Source organism: Panthera uncia, chromosome C2 (assembly GCF_023721935.1).
Source record: "Panthera uncia isolate 11264 chromosome C2, Puncia_PCG_1.0, whole genome shotgun sequence".
In the NCBI taxonomy this organism is placed as follows: domain Eukaryota; kingdom Metazoa; phylum Chordata; class Mammalia; order Carnivora; family Felidae; genus Panthera; species Panthera uncia.
The window spans coordinates 45,804,574-45,827,505 of NC_064810.1; the positions used below are offsets into that span (position 1 = coordinate 45,804,574).

At 40.2% G+C, this 22,932-nt stretch overlaps 1 protein-coding gene across 1 annotated transcript in view; it reads right to left on the reverse strand.

The window, feature by feature from the left end:
* Nucleotides 1–19,022, reverse strand: part of DCBLD2 (discoidin, CUB and LCCL domain containing 2) — a 90,367-nt gene extending 71,345 nt beyond the window's left edge. Inside the window, exons 1-2 of the mRNA XM_049628071.1 lie at nt 18,484–19,022; nt 1,058–1,285 (exon numbers count right to left, since the gene is read on the reverse strand). Of these exons, the coding sequence (XP_049484028.1) occupies nt 1,058–1,285; nt 18,484–18,694 (439 nt within the window). The 5' untranslated portion in view covers nt 18,695–19,022. The remainder of the gene's footprint in view (nt 1–1,057; nt 1,286–18,483) is intronic.
* Nucleotides 19,023–22,932: the final 3,910 nt, after the last annotated feature.

Here is a 22,932-nt window from a genome sequence, read left to right on the forward strand (position 1 = left end):
AAAAAAAAAAAAAAAAAAAAAAAAAAAAAAGCACCAGGCCTCGCTCCCACTGGTAAGAGGCCAAAAAATAGAGAAGACATGAAGGATTAGACCAGAGATGGGGAGGAGGCGAGAGGATGAACATCACACTTAAAGATACTGGGTTCCAATTACACTTCTAAAAGACATTTTATACATTTGTACCGATCAATGTTTCCAAATTAACTCAGAAAGAATTCAAGATTTCTTTATGATGTTAGCTCACCCAAAGAGTCTTAGATTTTTTTCTGCCTTTCCTAAAACAAAGGGACTGATCTCTAAAAGCCAAAGGTTCTTACCTTAACGACACAGTAGATTCTCCTGGGAAGCTTTTAAAATACAGGGGCGTGGGTCCCACCCAATCAATTCTGATTCAACTGGTCCAGGATGGGGACCAGGTATACAGTATTATTTAAAGTCTTTCCAGGTGACTCTAATATGCAGGCATCATTGAAAACCACTGATTTTAGCTAAGAATAACAACTATAGTAGCTAATATTTACTAAGCATATATTATGTGTTAGGTACTCTTCTTAGCACTTTACATGTTACTAATTCATTCTCTATTTTACAAATGAAAAAACAGGTCAGGTAACTCACCCAAAGTCACACATATGCCAACAGCAGAGAGAGAGTTTAATACCAGGCAGTTTGGATCCAAAACCCATGCTTTAATCACCATGATATACTGCCTCCTAAGTGTGAATTATGCGTGAATTATACCTGTATTCTTTAATTGCAAATAAAGTGATCAGGAAAAAAACAAAACAAAAAAATGAGATAATTAATGTCCTCCTTCTTGGAAGCAGTACAGTGGCATCCTGTTGCAAAAGTACCAACAAGCTTATTTGGAGAGTAAATAAACAGACAAGAATCTTCTCTTCCCAAAAGGTTCAAATTGAGATTTCCACACATGGTCCACACAAATAATTTCTTACATATCATCCTATACAACCTAGTTATTCAATGTCAAGTATCAAACATTGCTTTAGCTTTAAAACTCAGGGCAGTGATGTACATTTACAAGAAAAATTCCTACCTATTTCAGTTCTGCTAACTCCAATGCCATTATAAATTCTCAAGTAATTAAAATGACAAGAATCAGAATCTTCAATGTCAAAGTCACCAAATTTGATGCGCACTCTCTCTCCCATCTTTACACGGATCTCCCATTCACAAACGGTGCTGTTGGGATAGGTCTGTGGGTAGTTTATGGACATGAGGGTCCCACTTTCAGGGCCTAGTACAGTATGTCCACATCCATCACCTTTAAAAAAAAAAAAAAGAGTTAAAAGAATGATAAATTATTATTACACCTTTAACTTATACTATAAATAATCAGGATTCTTTTGTGAAAATTTAAAAATATGTATGACAGATATTTTATGCCACCAATACTTTCCTTACACAAGATAAAAGGGATGATAGAGTTCTTAATATATTTACTCACAGGAGCCAAGAGAGAAGCCAGGTAAGGTCAAAATGATCAATGATTATCCTTATTCAAAGAACTTTCCAATCTGAATAAACAGATTTATTAGCTTAACAATACATTTATATACATATCACAACTGCAATCTTTAAAGGAGTATTAATTCATAGTAACTGTTGAAAGACAACATAAACTATAAAAATAAAAGTATGTGATCAGCTTCATCCATTTATTTATAAATATAAACCTTTCCAAAATCTGTGAGAAGACTAAAGGTTATGCAGATTACTGATCATACTACAGTATTACAAGGCATTTATCCTTGAAGGCATTAAAGCAATATTTAATGAAATTTAATTTTTCATTCTACTGAAATTGGACTTTGGAGTACTCCCCCTCCTAAAACCTCACTTTTTCCTACCAAATGAGGAGGAAAAAATGGCATTTGTACATCATGAAACATTAGGAAAAATAACCTTCCTATCTTGGTAGCAGCAGGATTTGCTCCAGCAATTCGTTCTGCAACTGGATATGGGGACTCAGGTAACTTAACATAGTACTATTATTTGCACCCTTCCCTTTCTCATAAAAAGTGGTATTTGGGCACCTAGGAGAGGCATGCAGTGGTAAGAAGTTTCAGGTGCTGCTCCAATTGTACCTGTCAGCATTCCTTAATGATGGGATTCAATAATGAATCTCTTTTAAATCTCTAAAAGGAAGATGGGTACACTGTACTAAAACGATAGTATTTTTTCGTTCAAAAATAGCCACCTATAATCACCTTTAGAATAATTCAGTACTTACACAAAAAAACTATACTAAAAGTGACAGTGCTGAGTTTTATTTATTTTTTTAAATGTTTATTTTTGAGAGAGACAGAGAATGATCAGGGGAGGGGCAGAGAGAGAGAGAGAGAGAGAGAGAGAGAGAGAGAGAATCTGAAGCAGGCTCCAGGCTCTGACCTGTCAGCACAGAGCCTGACGCGGGGCTTGAACTCACGAACTGTGAGATCATGACCTGAGCTGAAGTCGGACGCTTAGCCAACTGAGCCACCCAGGCGCCCCAGTTCTGAGTTTTAAAGTCAATATAGATATAGATTGCTGTAAAAGAATTTTCTATTATGTTGATTTATTATTTTTGAGAACAATGCAGTGCTGATATCATTTGCTAGAACAAATAAAAGCTTTAAAGGCCTGTAAGAAGTTAATACAGTATCTAGCAAGTAGTTGCAAAATAAATGTTTATTAATTGGATGTATAAGGAAATTGTACATGAACCAATGAAAAAGTAATTTCAAACAAGTCTCAAAACTAAATTTTTTTTTTTTTTTTTTTTTTTAAGTTTATTTGAGGAAGACAGAGAGAGTGTGAGCAGGGGTGGGGCAGAGGGAGAGAGGGAATCCCAAGCAGGCTCCGTAGGGTCAGAGCAGAGCCAGATGTGGGGCTCGAATTCACAAAACTGAGATCATGACCTGAACCAATATCAAGAGTTGGGACACTTAACCGACTGAGCTACCCAGGCACCCCTCAAAACTAACTTTAATAAAAGAACACTCTGTATAAGCTTATGATGACAATACTTTATATCCTTTCCTGATCAAGCAATTCTCAAATCCGTCCTACTATTGTTAGCCTACTTTTAAATGTTTAATTTTGAGAGACAGAGAAAGAGAGTGCATACGCAGAGGAGGCATTTGACAAAGGATCCAAAGTGGGCTCCATGCTAACAGCAGAGTCCGACACGGAACTCAAACCCATGAACCTTGAGATTATGACCTGAGCTGAGGTCTGGATACTTAACTGACTGAGCCACCCAGGCGCCCCTAGCCTATTTTAAAGGCCAATACTAGCAATCTGGCTTCCTAAATGAATATCTCACATAAAGCTCAGCTTTTGAGCAATGTTAAAACTTCAGCTCTCTCTACACCTGCTTTCATTCTACACACAAAAACTAGGCATAGCCACTCAATGATATATAAAGGCACCATGAAATAAACATGTGAGTTTTTGTGATATATTCACTGATACTTTGCAAATATAAAATTTAAACGTTAGATAACTTAGAAGAAAAAAAAACCCACAGATTTTCCCTGAAACCATCAAGAAAATACCTTGAATATCTCTGAGTATCATCCAAATTAGAAACACAGGGATATAAAAACTGTCTCTGTAAAAATAAAGAAATTGTAATATAAATAACTTTTGAATAATCATTAACATTTTTCCTTAGAGAAAAAAAAAACTATCCCCTAAGACAAACTAGTTTGAAATGTTCTCTTAATATTGAAAAGATGAAAATGTGCTTTCTGGAATGCTTAAATCTTTGAAAAGCAGCCGCTGAACAAATGAAATAACTCAAAATATAAATGTATTTTCTTTAGTGAATAGAACTAAAGCAGCTTTTTAAGTGTCTGGAAGTGTTGATGGATTTCAGGAAGCCAAGAATTTCCTATTAACAGCTGAATTCATGACTTAGTAATGGCAGATTGTCCCAACTAACGAATTCCCCATAGGCTATTATTTAACTTAAGGTTGCCATTTTAAGATGAATTTTACAAAAGTACAAGCAGTGTTAGTAATTTTTATGTCTTTATGCTCATATTTATGTTTGATTCTCAATAAGTAATACACAAAATGTTTCTTGCCCTTTCCTCTATAAAGCACAATTTCTACAAGTCAACAAAATAAATATAACTGATGAAAAACAGGACTTTTACATGCATGCTGATGAAGAAAACAATTAAAATGGAGAGGTCTTTTTTCAGTATCTTGTGTAGGGGGAGGGCATGAACAGTCCACAAGTAACGTGCCAAGAATGTTCTAAAATATGTGATGGAGTTCAGAGCTTCCTCCTCCAGCAAAAAGATGATATGCACCAGAAACCAAAGTTAAGAGAGTCTCAAATCTACTACTACAGTGAACGAGTTTGAATGTTTCATATGCCCAAGACTTTGATAAGTTTAACCTGACAAGATAAATAGCTTAGCTGGTCTGGACACTTATTGCTATGAAGTATATGTTTAGAATATTCCAGTTTGAAAGGGGAAGCTGGGCTTATACATTATCACTAGGCCAGCAGTTCTCAAATGTTTTTCTGTTATTCCCAAATAAGAAATACATTTTACATTGTATTCCTACACGCATGCATGTACAATCCTGACCTACTCTGGTCCCCACCAGCACTCAGAAAACCACTGTACTAGGCACCCAAAGGTCATAATGTTGAATTCTCAAAGAAAGACCCTGTCCTCACTTTTACCCCCAAATTAGAAAATGTGCTTGCCGTTTATTTTCACAGTTCTTAAAAGCAAATCCTATTCTGCACAATACTTAAAATAATAAAGTATTTAAAAGTAAAACTAAAATCTGGAAAATATTCTTTATCAACTAATCACCTAATACACTCAGAGCAGTGGTGCTCAGATGGGGGGGGGTGAGGGGGAGGCTCCCATGGGAGCAATTTTACCTCCCATTTGGCAATGTCTGGAGATATTTTTGGTTGCCACAACTGAGGGGGTGGGATCCTACTGGCATCTGGGGGTAGAAGTCAAGAATGTTGCTAAAGATCCTACAATGTGCACAGGACAGCCTCCAGAATAAAGGGTTGATGTTACATGTCAGGAGTACCGGGGTTGAGAAGACTGACTTGGAGCAAAGGCTAGGACAACTCAGACAGAAGATCTGAGTGAGTTCTTGGCTGGGTTTCCTTTGGCCCAAAGGATAATGCTGTTCTGTCCACTAAGGGTACAACCTAGGGCATACTTTCCCTGCTGTGGTCAGTAGTTATACTAAAGAGTTTTACAGTCCCACTTCCCAATTTTTATAAGTAAATGGAGGTTAAAGGAGAGAAAACATCCTTTTTATTAGCCTACATCCCTGGAATAACTTTTTTTCTGGGTCAGGAGCTCTTAAAATTAGGGTTTAAAAAAGGGTGCAAATAGGATCAGGAGTAAGTCTCCAAATTTTCTGCTTAGCTTTGTATGTTGGAAAGAATAATGATCTGTGACCAAGCTACACTGCCTCTTGTTATTCATTTTCACGAGGCAGAATTGACAAAGACAGCATAACTACTGTGGGGAAAAATAACTTTCACATGGTTTTCCTAGGACCAATCCATACACTATCACCCATTAACTCCAACATCACCAAATCTTTCTCCTTCTCAACTCCATCACCACCACCATCACTGCCAGCTTCTCCTCCTCCCCCTCCTCCTCTAGATGGTCTCCACAAAAGTATAACTGACCATCCAGGATAGAAGCCTGTCAATGTAATTTTTGAATTTCAATTTTATTTCAGTGAAGAAGAGACACTGGAATTTGATCTCACTGCTCCTTTGTTTGGCTGCAGATTTATCTAGGGAATTACTCATAGAACATGTGTTCACTTCCTCTGAAGAGTCTAAGGTCAGATGTGTTAAGCCAGATACAAGTTTTGGTATTGTTCCAGGAAAATAACTGAGTATTTTTTTAAACTACGTATCCCTAGAGAAAACAGAAAGAACATTAAACATATTTAAATAATAATGTATTAATAAAGAAGATATGCTTATTTTAGGCTTCTCTAAACTTCAAATCAAATGTGGGTTTTTTGCATACATGCTCATGATACTGATTACATGTGACCTTGCAGCCACCCCCATATTTTAGTCACACTACTAATACAGAATATAAATCATACTAATGACTGAATCGTATTAACACAAACACTGCATGACTTCTAAAAATACTTTCTTCAACACCAAACACAAATGCAGGATGTTTGCACAAATAATGCCACAAATGTGGAGCAATGTAACTTTCATGATGACCATCATGAACTGGGAAAGGTTCAGACTTTCCAGCAAGCTTTCAAGGATTTTTTCTTTTTTAATCATTATGAACAGGTGAGTCTAACTACACTTGCTCTAAATAAGTGTGTCATTTCTGTCACATCTTCTAATGCATCTGTGAGATCTTATAAGCTGGAAAAAGAGGCATTTAGAGTAGAAAAACATTCAAAGGTGTAACTTGCAAGAGTTAACTAAAACATCCTATTTCATTTGGATACAATGAAGATTTTTAGTGTAATATTTAGCATTGTGAATTTTTGGACTGAAGTACTCTGAGTCCTATTACTATAAGATTTTTAAAATTGCATCACTACATATCTCAAATAAATAATTCAAGGTACTACTTTAATTCCACTCATTTTTTAAAATACTACATAAGATGGATATGCTCAGAGAGCCTAAAGAAAGTCACTGTGACAATTTTTAGAAAAAGAAATAGCTCCCAGCTTCATTCTTTTTTAAGCCCAAACTATTCTCTGCATGTGTGATAATTTATAAAATTGAATTACATGAAGGAACGTGAGAAGTACAAATCCTCTTTAACCCCCACTAAGCACACATCCTACTTAGAACATAATGGTTAGGCAAATGAGCTCTGGAGTCCTGGCATGATTTTAAATGCCCTATCCAGCACTCCCTGTGACTTTCAGAAGGTTATTTATTGCTGCTAAATCTCAGCTCCCTAAAATGGGGATACAAACAATTCAAACAAAGGGCACAAATTAAATGAGACATTGTATGAAAACACCTAGTACTGAGGGCCTAACCTATAATAATGTGCTCAATAAACACTCTTTTGTTTGAGGGTACCATTCCAGTCATAAAAGACCGGAAAGGCTTTTGCCCGTCATATGTAGATACAGGGCATTTGGCTACAATCTAGCTAAAGTAACAGAACAACTGTCCATTACTTTGGGAAATGTACAGCAGCTTTAAAGTTTCAAGTGTAGTGTTCTTGTGAAAGTATAAACCCAAGAGAAAGTAACTCTCACTCAACTTCTCAGGGATGACCTCTACTTCAGTAACTCTCCGAATCACAAGCCGGGCTTTGTTTTTGCCATTATTAGAGACACTCTCACCCACCTGTGAAAACTCAAACACTTTAAAGTCTCAGCTAGTCAGTCTTCTTATACCCACATACTTTCCGTGAACTTGACTTCTCTCTTTTCTCCCAGTCTATTAATCTTGTCCTGGCCTCATGTCTTTCCCTACACAGCCTAGGCTTCATGTCCAGTATGTTAACTACCTCTTCCTGGTACTCTCAATTCCTAGCCATTGTGTCCTTCTCGAGTATCTACCTGTCAAACCCTCAACCCTGGTTCACATAACCTCTCTCTGCCAAAGAGCTGAGCACTACTGTGAAAACACACACACACACACACTCCAGGGGGATAGGTGTCATTAGAGTAATGGGTTCCAATCTCAGAAGGGCACTCACAACCACTCAGTATTCTCTTATTCAGTGGTTCTCAAAATGTAATCAACATTAAAATCATCTCAGGGCTAATTAGATTAAAGGTTCTCAGGTTCCCCCCCCCATCTCCATAGATTCTAATATGTATGTCAGAAAAATTATCTTAAACTTAGACATTGGTTAAAAAAAATGGTCAACAGCATATCTTCTAAACGTCACAGAAGCTAAAAGCTGCCCAAGGAATATAGGGCAAAATAGTTATTTGGATTTGCTATATTTATCACTGCTTAAAGGTCCCAGTTTTCATTACATGTTAATGTATATAGTTTCTTATCTGGTAGAGATGCAAATCATTTCTGTGCAGCTGAAAAGATAATCCCAAAGATTAGTTTATGACCCTATTGGCCCATTACCCAGATTTAGCAATTTAGCAATCACATCTAATCTGGCAATCACATCCTGTAACACCTGGTTTCTCAAATACTCTTAGGACACGTTTTAACACCTTACTGATTCCCTCATTAATGAATGAACTGAATAAAATCTTTGACACATGTTCATTTTATATTTGCAAGGCAGGTATGATTTTGTCTCTTTTGCAAATTCTAACCTGTAAAACAGCTCGTCAGTGGGAGCTAGGTTTTGCAATTTAACAAATCATAAGACACTAACAATAATGGCAACAACGAAACCCACATAAAACTCTTTCCACCCAGTGTATCCTGACCTCTACCATCTTCTCGCTCACTTTTCCTTTCTTTTACAAAGAAGTTTCTTCTAGTCTCCATAGTTGATGTCTTACTTCTTTGCTTCCCGTTCTAAGTTCCAATGCACTGCAATTCAGCTTCCAAAAAGAAAAGTTTAAGTCCTAATTTCCGGTACCAATGAATATAACCTTATTTGGAAACAGGGTCTTAACAGATGTCATCAAGTTCAAATGAGGTCATACTGGTTAAGGTGGAGCCTCATTCAATGACAGGTGTCCTTAGATAAAGAGAAAAAGGTTGACATGGTTACAGACACAGGAAGAATACTACATTACAGAGGCAGAGATTGGAATGATGTAAAGGAACTCCAAAGATTAAAACTCCAGAAGCTAGGGAGGCAAGGAAAGACCCTCCCCCAGAATCTTCAACAGAGTATACAGCTGTGCTGACACCCCAATTTCAGAATTCTAGCCTCCAGAACACTAAGACAATAAAGTTCTGTTGCTTTAAGCTACCTAAATTTGTGGTAATTTGTTACGGCAGCCCTAGGAAATGCAGGCCTACTCACCAATGAAACTATTCACTAATGCAGCCAGTTTCCAAGCTGCCAAAAGTTAACGTGATGAGGGAGCAAAAGGCAAGCTGAGGGCAAAGCACAAGCACATACCCACAACCCCTTCCACCTCCCAGGTGTGACCTTCCCCGGGCACTCCTGGCTGCCCAAGAACAAAGAAAGGGGAGAAACAATGGTTATCTGATAGCACAGTGATGCAGGAGTCTCCCATCAGTTTGCAACTGTCTTAATGATTTACAAGAAAAAAGCAATCTCCAGAAACCTACAGACTCAACCTCCTGGGGACCTAATGTCATCCTCTCCTCCACAGCATAGAATATCTTATATAATCAGTCAGTCTTCACACAACCCCAGCGCAGCTCTTTCTGCTCACGGGTACTGTCCCGTGCTGTAATAAAAACACCTTTTTGCACTGAAAACGTCCCAAGAATTCTCCCTTGGCCGTTGGCTCCGAACCCGACTCCAAACCATGTCAAATGGATACTTTTCCATCCTTATCATGTGTGACCTTTCCATATTATCTGGCATCGCTGGCCCTTCCTTCCCTCCCATCTTCCTTCCTTCCTTTGTATCTTCCCTCCCTCCTTAAAATTCTCCTTCCCTGGCTCAGTTTTTTGAACCAACTGCAACTTCTCTAGCATGTTCCTGGGCTTCTTACTGCCAACCACTGATGCTGTTCAGTTCCTCCCCCATTCTGGGTATTCTACCAGGGGTATCTCCCTACTTCCCTCAGTTACCACAAAGTCTCCAACCCTTCTCCTAATCCTCAAACCTGTCATCTACTTATATATTAAGCACCTCTGCTCATATTATTCACTCACTGAATAAAAATTTACTGACTTCCCAGATTTGATCCCAGCCCTCAAACATTCTAGAAAGCGAGGTGAATTATGTATTTAAACACGTAAGAGCGTTAAGTAGATGCCATGGCCCATATGCCTAATATTTAAATCCAAGTGTCTGACTCCAAAGTCTCTTCTCTATACTTTCAAAGTCCACCAAAGCACAAAACGGTGAAGAGAGACCAAGAAAGCGCTCAGGCTGTTCACAGTAAACACAAGCCAAAACCAAAAAGAAAAAAATCTGACAGTTTAAATGATACTTTCAGTAGAGCAGAGACTAGACTGCAAGGAAATCAGCATTTAACTAATATTTGTTGTGCACCAGCTACTCAGAAAATGTACAGCACAGACAGAGTCAATCGGTTAGTACGTTTGTCACTGAAAAAACCAGATACAAGGTACCGGGCAAGCAAACAGCAAAGAGGAAAGATGTATACAAGCCAGCGGGGTTTTGAGCGTGTTTCCAGGTACAGAGTAAGAAGCCCATTCAAGTTTAAATTCTACTTAAACACAACTTACATTCCCTGATAAAGCAGTGCTCGGATAAGTGGAAGAGATGGTTTCGGGAAGAAGGAAAGGTGAGGCAGGTATGCTGTGTAGGAGTTGAGCTCTACAAAGTGGAGGGGCCACTGTGCTCCTGCTGAGCAGTAAGCCCCATGGGAGATTTGATCAGTAGTCCTCACTGGTGGTAGGACTAGTCACAGTGGGACACATGACTTTCTCCAGTGACCCTGGGCTATCCAGAACCAGAGAAAGGCAGTGGGGACTGGCATGTGAGCCAGGTTGGGGATCTGTCAAGGACAAGAGGAAGGGCATGACAGAATGAGAGACGTGGGAGGCCACATTGAGGAAGTGACCCTAGAGATGGACAAATGGACCGGATGAAGGCAGAGGAACCTAAGTTTGATGTCTTGCTAATACCTCAGTCTGCCCCTCAGTGCAAAGTCCTCCACAATTTTGTTCCCACTGACCTTTCCAGCCTTCATTTCTCATTACTTTCCTCTGACACCAGATTACTGAAACTACTATTCTCCAGGAACTGCAGCTGCCAAAGAAAAAGGAGGCAGGCAACTGTGAGAACCAAAATTAGTGCGACTCTTTGGTAATGTTGGAGATGGCCAGCAGTCAGCACTGAAATCAGAGTTTGAAAGACCCGGCAAAGGAGAGACCCAACTTGCTGACACTGATTTAGGCTGTTACTGACAAGACGGGCACAACTGTTTTCTAAGTAGCCATGGCTCTGGCTCTAGCTGAAGGACTTCTCTCACTGAGGGAGCAAAGAGGTCTAGCTCCCAGAAAGAGGGTGGCTGGGACATGCTAGGCCCTGAGCAAGTACACAGTAAGGTCCAAGAGAGGGCTCTAGTACCATGAGACTGAGAAGCCCGGGCTCTGACAGCTAACTGTGGGGATTAGACAAGAATAACATGAAGGGCACGCAAATGCCCAGACACTAACGTCGAATAATGTACATGGGGCAGCAGATTCACTCCAGCAATGGGTTCCCAGTTCATATTTTTGAATGACAATTTAGTAGATATAAGAAGACAATGAGAAGACAATAAGAAGACAACTTAAAAATCTCTGTCAGAACAAATATTTAATACACAGTGTGAATAATGGGTGGCTCAGTTAGTTGTCTGACTTCGGCTCAAGTCATTATGTCACAGTTTGTGAGTTCGAGCCCCACACTGGGCACTGTGCTGACAGCTCAGAGCCTGGAGCCTGCTTCAGATTCTGTGTCTCCCTTTCTTTCTGCACCTCCATCCCCCTCTCAAAAAAAAAATTTTTTTTTAAGTTTTTTTAAATACCCAGTGTGAATAATGAATGCAAAGAAATAAGTGAAAAGTACTATCTTGGAAGGAGTGTGTGGGCAATGGTTAAAGAATTCTTCTCAGGGATAATACCCAAGAAGGGTTGTGAAGGAAGATCAGGAACTTACCAAGGATGCAAGGAAAGAAAAAAGCTCTTTCTTTTTAAATAGACAAATAGCATATGTAAAGAGATCACTATAGGGAACAAGGCAAAAAAAGCATGAAATTATACCTCAGAGCAATAAGTCTTACACGTGAAATATATATATAAAACGGGTGGGGATGCTGGTATAAGATTAAGTTAGAGAAGAAGGTAGACACCAGACTGTAAAAACAATTACATGTGTAACATGCAAAGGAATTTGGAATGTATCTTACAGGTGATCAAGAGGCTGCCGGACACACTATGGAAGTATTAACATAGTTCCAGGAAGGCAAGTACCCCAGGGCCCAGAACCATTGCCAGCAGTAACCAACCAGCAAATATCTGCCCAATTATTAGGCAGGGGTGCAAGGTAGGGGGCTCAAAAGGAGGAAGTAGTAAGCCAGGACCAGGTACTTAGAGTCTGGCTACTCACTGCAACAGGACAAGCTTTTATACCCCCATGCTTTCCTGACTCCTTGGTGTTCTGATGCTGTGATCTTTACTTCTCAAATGTCTGTCATCCCCATGGACTACAAACATACCAGTCCTTTAAAGCTCACTCAGTTATCAGCAAGGCTTCTCCTATTTCCCTAGGCATTGTGAGCTCTTCCTCCCTTCAAACCCACAGCACTATGCAACCTCCCCCGGTTATTTTTAGATATAATCCAACTGAATTATTTCCCCAATGAGACTGTAGGTTCTCCGAAGACAATTATAATATTTTACTCTTCTCTAAATGTCTCAAGACTGTACTGACATATGTGCACACATCTCTGGGAGCTCATCATAGCTGGTACTACTTCCTGCTATAAGTTCTTAATGAGAGGAGTATTAGCATCTTTTCTTTGACCAACCAAGCAATTCAGTTTTGACTGCAAACTTACATGCACCCTACTCAACAAAAGCCGTGCAAGAAACTTGGCCTACTCTCAGAAAGCTTAGTTGAGGGAGGCTGCACCTTGGAGGGGGTCTTCCCCATAATTTCAAGTGACTAATCAACATCTTTCTTCCAACTACATATCCTTCAGAGTGCACGTTGATCTAACAGACAATGTTTTAGCAGTCCTCTAAGATCACCCCATTATCCCATCTGCTTCAGTGGACTCTGGCATTCATTAAATACTAGTTTATTTGAATATTTCTATTTTCTGTCCTTGTGGATTATGTTGATTTCCATGTAATAATCTGGAAATTAGCATTATGTTTCTTTTTTTTTTTTTTAATTCAATGTTTGTTTATTTTTGAGAAAGAGACAGATTGCCAGCAGGGGAGGGGCAGAGAGAGAGGAAAACAGAATCCAAAGCAGGCTCCTGGCTCTGAGCTATCAGCAGAGAGCCCGACTCAGGGCTCGAACCCAAGGACCACGAGATTATGACTTGAGCCGAAGTTCACGCTTAACTGAATGAGCCACCCAGGTGACCTGCATTATATGTTTCTAAGCTAATATTTTGAACTGAAATACCTTCTTACAAAAGATCCCACAATGAATGAAGAATTTAATCAAATGCGCTAAAGAAAATGCTGTAATAGCAATTCTGAACAATAGAGTAATTACTTCATAAATAATGAATTTTTACATTTTGAAGTTTTTGCTATATTTTTAAGTATGCTTGCATGTGTTAAATTAGCCTACACAATACACAATTTGAACACAAATTGAATCTACAGAACATAACAACACGATTAAAATTATAACCATGTAAGATTATGTAGGTGTGTGAATATAGAATAGAAAGAAACATAAAAATCATAAGTTGATACATTAGGGGGTAAAACTATGGATAATTATCAATTAAGTTTTTGGTTTAGAATCACATTATCTGTACAATATTTAAAAAATACAGTGATAAGGCCATAAGGTTTTTATAAAGTAAACTGAATCCATGAGCCATACAAGAAAAACTGCCTGTCTCACTTCATATTTCAACAACCACATTTCACTATCTCTATGAAGCTTTTCCTAATCCTAACAATTTTAGGTCATCATTCTACATCCTTCCAGCTGATCAAGAAGTTGAAACAGGAACTTTATTTGCATGCATTCAATTAACGCCCAATATTACCACCTGAGCTGTCACATCCCACGTCATTTTGTAAAGTATAATCCTAAACTTAAAACCTACCTCTATGTAAATGGAGTCTTTCCGCATACTATAATCTTATGATTTTTTTATGGAAATTAATTCATTTGTCACGTTAATTCTAGCACTGGTACTTTCACCTACACCAATTTCATGGATATTAAGGTGCTGTTCTTATGTTGGTCTTCTAGAATGAACCTTAGATGTTCAGATAGAATTATTAACCATCTTCATAGGCAAATAATGTTTCTTCTTTGTTTATAACATTGGGAAATCTACCTAAAAATCACTGACCTGTAATTTTACAATGAATTTTTCATTTACAAGTTTTAAAAATACGGATTTTAAACCTGATCATTAGCACTTTGGAATTTGTGCTGTATTTCTAATTTTCACTGTGCGAAATTAATCGGAAACAGCAGAAAAAAGATGCTTTGATTTTGCCTCTCAACAAAACTACATGTCAGAGGCCAAATGTTTTATCAGACCAAGAAAAGACAATGGAAAATTCTAAATTAACCTAATGTCAATATTAGAATTACAAATGTTCACTGCTGAGGCAGAAGTGTTCATTTCTGACAATTCACAAATATTGTTCAAAAATTATTTACCTGCGTCACAGCCAAATAAAGGCATTACTTGACAGAAAACAACTTTTTCCCCCCACACATTAGTTCTGACATCATTGCGGAACTGAATGATTAAGAAAGAACCTGACTTGTTTCACAGATTTATTAGCAAACAAAAATCAATACCTTCACAAATATTTCACGGTAATAGGTATAAACAAGTCAGTCTTAATAAATTTTAAAAATTAACTTCCTGGGGAGCACCTCGGTTGGTTAAGCGTCCAACTTTGGCTCAGGTCATGATCACACGGTTTGTGAGTTCGAGCCCTGAGTTGGGCTCTATGCTGACAGCTCAGTGCCTGGAGCCGGCTTCAGATTCTGTGTCTCCCTTTCTCTCTGACCCTCCCCTCCTCGAACTCTGTGTGTGTGTGTCTCTCTGCCTCTCTCTCTCAAAAACAAACATTAAATTTTTTTTTTTTAGATTAATGTCCTGATATTTTACCACATTCAAATAAACATCTAACCCAAGAAGGGAGGCAAGTCCTCTAGGACACAAATGAGGAAGCTGAGATCCTGAGATGAGGGGACACAAATTGCTATTCATAAATAAAGTAAATCAGGGGCATAGAATCATTCATAGACTCTCAACTTCCTATTAAATATACTTATTACAGTAAATATGCAATCAAATATGCAAATAATAAATTTAACCAATTTAAGTTTTTTAGACGTGTTACAGTAAAATAGGCTTTCAACAACAAAAAACCCATCATAGTACAATTAGATGTGAATAAATACAATGTATATTAATGAAATAAGACTGGTTAAAAGACATCTCTGCTGTGAAGGGGTGACGGATTTTCAGACCACTGATAAATTTTATTCTGAGCCAAATGAAAAGAAAAATCACTGCCAGCAGAATATATGCTGAGTATTACATGACATTACAGCTCACCCTTGAAAAACGCAGAGGTTAAACACGCTGACCTCCCCGTGCATAGTCAAAAATCCGCCTATAACTTTTGACTCCCCAAAACTTTACTAGTAGCTTACTGTTGACCAGAAGCCCTACCAGCCTTCCATATAACATAAACAGATGATTGACACATATTCTGTATGCTACTGGTGTTATATGCTATATTCTTATAATAATACATAACTTTTTCTTATTTTTTAAATATTTTTGGGCTATTAAGTTCCTGAGTTTTTTCAAATGTTTGTGAATCTCCAAAAAATTTTCTAACACACTTATTAAAAAAAAAAATCGGCGCAGTTTGACCTGTGTAGCCCAAGGGTCGACTGTAACTGGAATGAGAGTAATACCTTCTGCTACTTCAAATGATATCTGCAAGATTTAAAAAAAAATTTGAAGCACAGTTCTACCTCAACATATACATTAAATGCATTTCTACCTAGACTGGCCAAAGGGGGAAAAAAAACTGAAATATCATAAAACATTTTTTTCACAGCTTATATTTTGACTATATGTTAATTACAGAAAATAGGGAAAAGCATAAAGAAATACCCAAAAGACAACTACTATTTTATTTCTTTTCAGTCTTCTTCCAAAGACTTATAGAGTAAAAACTCCAGTTTGTCACTTAACACTACAAAATATAGACATTCCCATTATTAAAAATTCTAATGGAGTTTTAAAACACTGCTCTTCATTTTTAAATTAGATTTCTTTTCAGGTTATGTGAGGGAATACCAGTTGGATCCCAAAGCTTGTCTGTTAGATTAGTTAAGACTGGTTTAAAAGCAATTCTATCACCGACTGCATCAGGGTCCTTTGGATAAAAAATATAATTTTTAAAAATTAGGGGAACTGAAATCTCACACAATTCCTGTTTCCAGTGATGTATACCTAACTGGTTCTTATTTATCAACTTAATACACTCAAAATTAATAATGATAATCACTTATAGCTATATTATACTTTTCCCTTTGCAAAATTCCTATGTACTATCATTTCGTTTTTTTAAGGCTATGGAATAGGTTATTCTCTTATCACAGATGTAGAAAACTGTGGTACAAAGAAATTAAGTGACCTCACAAAATTTACCCTATCAACTTAGCAGAACTAGAAATCGGGTCTTTTAAATTAACACCATCCTTTCTATTTGTGCTAATCTACACTGCTTATATAAGACATTGCTGTGAAAGAGAACCATGTGTTTGTTAAAACGCTGTGCAAAAAACCGAAGTTGAATGGGGGCACCTGGATGGCTCAGTCGGTTAAGCGTCAGACTCTTGACCTCAGCTCACTCAAGTCACGATCTCAGGATTCGTGAATTCTAGCCCCGTGTCTTGGCCCTGCACTGGGAGTGCAGATCTTGCTCGGGATTCTCTTTCTCCTTCTCTCTCTGCCCCTCCCCTGCTTGCTGGCTCTCTCTCTCTCTCAAATAAATAAACTTAAGAAAATACAAACCCTGAAATCAAACCTTGAAAGAAAATAAGTTAATGTTGTGTGTTAATTAGGCCAGTTTTGAGAAATTCCAAAAACTAAGGAAACTGTCTCATTTGGTGAGGAGACACAGAACTGATTCTATACTGCTCAAAGATGATTTTTAAAAACATGATATGAACACTTCAGATCTAGAAATAAGCAAAACTGAGCATTCTGCTTATACAGTTACATTCCTTTCTGTATCAAGGTAACTTTTATTTGTGTCTCAGTTCCCTTATGTTTGAAATGGGATAACCATCCCTATCTCAGATGGTTGTGTTGAGGATTAAATGACTTAATACACATACACCACTGAGTACTATGCCTACCACAAAGTCCCAACTAGTTGTAGCACTATGCAAGCCTTCTCGTTTTTTCTCTCTCCTACTAGAAGGAAAATACATGCACAGGCTCTAAAACTTCAATAGGGGGGTGGGAAGGAGAAGATATCACACTTTATTTTATTAAATGCTGATTCAGGAATTTATTTAAGATGAACTAACTAAAAACCTGAATGCTAAGCATCTAAATTTTAAGTTACATGGCGTAGAAACGTGCCTAGAACTAAAAGAGGTCACTTTACCAAATACATTTTTCTTCATTGTGAGATTCTATTTCCACATGCCTGTCAAAGTTTCGGCATTTTCATAACGACAGGCTGTGGCCATGATTCCACACTTTACTGAGAACCATATGAGAACAACATTTAAGCTGGACTTAAACATGGAGATCAACTTAAAAAAAAATCTTCCCAGCAATAAATAACAATCCAATCCATATTCTTCTCACTGCAATAAAAAAGGAAATACAATGGGAAAATGTGTTCAATAACTGATGCCAAACTGATTGAAAAATTGCAGTTCACTGCCTGAAAATAGTACTAAAGGCCGGAGGAGGAATCAGCCCTGCATTCTCTTTCCATTATGATGATTATTCAATAAACAGTTTTGCTCAATTCTGAAACAGGTATTTCAAGGACGGTAGACGGAAAAAAAGTTCTGTCACTTTCTGGAAGGGCTTACCCTTTTAACTCGGAATGCTCATAGCACGTTGCCTTGGGTCAGAATGAGTGTCTGACCCAGGCAATCTAGACCACCAGCAGGAATAATAGGAAGGGATCGTAAAGGACTTGTACTGAATCCAAAACTCAAAGCTAACCAGAATCAGTATCCTTCGCTTTTGAACCTGAGCACTTTCACAAAAGATAATTAGCACCACTTGCCTGTAACTGGTTTAAGATGCTATTTAATTATCTTGTCTTCCTACTCTGTCCATCATTTTAGCTTAACTTTAGGGGTCACATCTCCAAAACTTTTTTCCTCCCAAATATTTTTCCAAGAAGAATCCAATACCGAAAAGGAGGCCTTCACAGCAGAGTCTCACTTCTCTCTTTTCAGCAGCACCAAAGGCCTGGTCAAAAAGTAAAGACACGCCAACTTGGGGGATAAGGGGCAGAGCCCACCTTTGCAACTCATCCCGGAGAGGGCCTGGTCTGGTCACGCACCCAAGCGCACTGCACCTCCCCCGCGCGTCTAGAGACCCGGCATCCCGGAGGTTCCCCTGCGACCCCGCCGCCCCTGGGGCTCCGCGCGCTCCCCGGGAACCACTCACCTTGCTGGGCTCCGGCGTCCTCGAGCAACAGGAGCAGGATAAGTAAGAGCAGGAGGAACAGAGGCATGGGGAAGGAGGAGGAGGAGGAGTTGGGGCGGGGTGGGCGAGGGCGGGAGAAGGGGAGCGCGGCCCGGGCGGGGGCGGCGGCCGCGGCCCGGACTCGGAGACGGGGAGGGCTGCGCCCGGCTCTCACCGCCGCCCGGCTCCCCATCTCGGCGGCCGGCTGTCCGCCTGCATAGTGCGGGAGCCCCGGGAGAGGAGGCGGCGGCTGCGGCGGGAGAGCGAGAGGCACCGCGCGCTACGCCCCGCGCCGGGACCGTCTCTGCCCCTTGCTCCGCTTTCGCCTCCTCTTCTCTAGTTCCTTCCCTCCGCTCCCTATCCGGAGACCCCAGACCAGAGCGCTGGGGAAGAAAGGGAAGGAAGCGGGGTACTCGAGCCGCGGAGGGCCGCTGCGGCAGAGCCGGAGGACGCGCCTCCCGCGCCGCGTCCCTCAACCCAACCCCGACTCGCGGCACACGCCCGGGGCTCCGGCTAGCTAGCTGGCAGGCGGGCCGCCCGCTCCCTCGCGCTCCCTCTGGCGCGCACTGACCACGCCTCCTCGGCCCGCCAAGGCCAATCTGCAGTTGGCTCCGGTCCGTCTCTCTCCGAGCCACCCAATCAACACGCTCTCTCCTCAGTCGGCCCGTTAGGTCCCCGGCCCACTCCTTGAGCTCAACCGCCCCTCTTCTCTCTCCTCCAATCCCCTGCAGCCTTAGGAAAGCGTCCCACCCCGCTTCCCCCAATCGGGGTTCCGCCCCCAAGCTCGGGCCCCCGGCAGCCCTGCCCGGCCCGGGCGCCTGTTATTGTTGGGACGGCAGCCCAAGCTGATCTCGCTGGGGCGGCTGCTCGCACTGGTCAATGACTTCCGGGACTTCCCCCATCCCGCTCTCCTGACTCCTCAAGCCCAGCTTGTTCATTGCTCCTCCCCTGCCGCGCATCAGGCCACTGGAAGGGGTGGGAAACCAGGATCCTGGATGGTTTTAGCTGAGAGCTGAGTCTAAGAAAGCAGAGCGTGTTTTTGTTTTGTTTTGCTTTGTTTTGTTTTTTTAATTACAGCCAGTTGTTGCAACAACTCAGACTTAAAAGGTGCAGTGTTGGATATTAAAAAAATATGTATTTCTTGTTTCCTATGCCTTTTACTATATTTACTATATTGGGGGCGGGACATAAAAAAAAAAAGCATATAACAAGATCCATGCCCCCAAAGCAGTTTAAACCTAACATCCTAACATTCATTCAGCCATTCTACCAAGAGTCGTTGACCACCTGCTATCTACTTGCAAACCCTATGCAAAGACTTGTGGGATTTGCAGCCATAATACAGAAATCTTCTAGGATCTAGTGTTGGTACAGAGATGGAAACACATCATGAAAGTCAGAATGCAACAAATGCCAATTAGCGTCACAAGCAATTTGATGGAGACTGTAAGTAAATGCAGTGACAAAAGGAACTGGTCTTTTGGAAAGATGAATCCACAGGACTAGGCAGTTGATTGCTTTTAGGAGAAAGGTGCCATCCTTGATGTCATTAACATGGGCTCCTAAGAGGAGGATGGTGTCACTAACAAATACAGAAAACTGGAAAGGTGGATCAGGTTGTGTAGGCAGGTGAGTTGATTTTGGACATGGTGAATTTGAGATACTCAACAGCTAGTATTTGAAGTTAATATAACAGGCAGGGGGACATTTGGGTCTAAAACTCAGGTTGAGGAGTGCCTTCGAGTCATAGGTAAAAGTCACAAGTGGATGTGATATTCAAAATCTTGGAAGCGACTGATATCTTCAAGTGAAAAGCTAAGAGTTGGAAAGGACTCTGGAGATCATCTTGTTCAATTCCCCTATAGATCCCTCATGTGTTAAACCCTTCTACCAAATTTATTCAATAAGCATTTATTGGATGTCTGTTGGACCCTAAGATGCTTTAGGACTAATGTAGACAGTGGACATAAAAAGTTCAATCAGAGGAGCCTACATTCTGTGGGGAAGGTGAACAAATTCATTGCTGTCAGCACCATTTTGGAATTACAGACTAGTGCCACAATACCACAGTGGAAGGAGTTCAAGGACCCCTTTATGGTGAGTATGAAACTCCCGCTGCATCTTGAATAAAAAGACAAACTGGGGAAGGTGATCTGAAGCCAAAAACAAAGTAGGCTGACTCACAGACACCATGATGAATCATGTTCAGGGAGCTGAGTGGGGTTAACTATTGCTGATTTAATAGGAGGAACTGAAGACCAATCCGGAAAAGTTGACAGGGGCAAGATCTAAGAGAGGCTAAGGAGTCAGGATTTTATTTTTATAACACTGATAAACAGCTAAAGGGTTCTAAAAAAGAGTTACATTATCCAATTTTTATTTTAGAAAGCTCCACCAGACAGGAAGGTGAGGAATAGATTGGAGTGAGAGCAAGACTAGAAGCCAGGAAGAGCCTATCTGGAGACTAGTCTGGTGATTTGTACAGTTACAGGGAGTGACAGTGAATTTGATCTGCAGTGTCAGTGGGATTGGAGAGGGGAGACTGACATGATGGATATTTATGAAGGTAGGGACTGATTACATGTGGGGTTAAGGAAGAGTCAAGGAAGATGCTCAGGTTTCTAGGTAGAAAGCATTGCCTTTCACACAGCAAGGGAATATGATAAGGGGAAGTGTTTTGGTTGGATGTAAAGGTAGGAGACAAGATCATGAGTTCAGTATTGGACATATCAAACATGATGTGCTAATGTGGCAAGCAGTCAGTCACGTACTAAGACTTCTAGTAATTGTTCTCTGAGAAAACTCTCGTTTGTTGGACAACTCCTTTCAGAGGGCACTGAATGGTGACTTTAAGGCCACAGAGATGGTGACAGAGCAAGGTATTGTGAGTCTCATGCTGGCATTCTCCTGATGACATAGAACTGCCCAGAGGCAGAGGATTCACCTGTGAACTGTCAGCATTATAGAAGCCTTGCCAGAACAGGCAAAACCTGGGCTATTGCCCTCTCTACTCCTTGTTGATACAGCATGAAAAGATGCCAACTATAAATGCCTAAAGTAAGAAGTAGGAGCACTTACATTTTTTCATCCCTGTTTTACTGACTGTCTGGTATTTTAAAGGGGTATTAATAGTGGAGAATAGAGTGGCGAAGAGGTTCTGAATAAGGTCGGTAGGAGGAAAGAGATGAAGGAGAAAGGGGCAAACTGGAGTTATATTTAAGGAGGTGAAATCAAAAAGCTCTTGGTGACTGATACTATAAGACAATTCCATATTTCTATGCTTCAGCTTCTTGGGTTTTGCTTTGGAACTATAGAGTATGGAACTCTGGCTAGAGAACATCTCTGGAGATCGTACTGCTGTAGTGCAGGGGGATTACAGGTATAGCACGGATGTGGAAGATGGTTGATGCTATTTCTGTCCCTATTTCTCCCGCTTCCGAGCATTGTCACTTTACTGAGTTGCAAAAACAATGAAAGAATATTGCTCTGTAATGACAAAAATCTCCTTGTGGGACCTCACGCCAATGTAACATAACAGGGATTCATTTCTAGAACGATGACTGGATATAGTGCAATTATAGTTTGCATTATCTTTCTCACTCCCTTCATGCTGCTTTAGCCAACTTTGTCATCTTCCTCACCTCTGGGACTTGGTGTGATTGAGGGTTAACATCTGCCGAGGCAGTAGGAGCAAAACTTGTCCAGGACTACTTTACCCACGTGGCTCAGATAGCTGGGTCAGGTCAGAAATGGGGATTCTTTTTTTTTTTTTTTTTAATGTTTATTTATTTTTGAGAGAGAGACTAGGGGGGAGGGGCAGAGAGAGAGGGAGACACAGAATCTGGAGCAGGCTCCAGGCTCTGAGCTGTCAGCACTGAGCCTGACGCGGGGCTCCAACTCACAAACAGTGAGATCATAACCTGAGCCGAAGTCCAATGCTTAACCGACTGAACCACCAGATGCCCCCAGAAAGGGCGATGCTAACCAGGACCCAAAGTGAACAGATTTACAGGAGGCCGTCATCATAATATAACCTCTGTTATGAGGCCCCCTGAAGCTCAAAAGTGCTTCCACAAGGCAAGCCCAGGTCCCATGCCCTTCCTACAGAGTCTCAAACAGATATGGGTTTTAGAGCCTCCCTTGTGACAAGTCCAACAGAGAAAACATAAACTGAGCAGTGTCTTCATTGCACACCAGTTCACTGACACGTGCTAGGACTTGTAGCAGCCATGGTCAACTCCGTTCATTGACTAGTAAATGAATTAATGCTTTGGATGAAGGCTCTGGGGAAGACTAGGGCCACACAGAATAGTTACATATCAAATACCAGGAAATTAAAATGTGTATTGTTTGGATGTAGTTATGTTTGATTTCTGCATGTTAAGAAATTTAAAAATATATAGAGATTCTTAACCTAATTTTTAATTCACC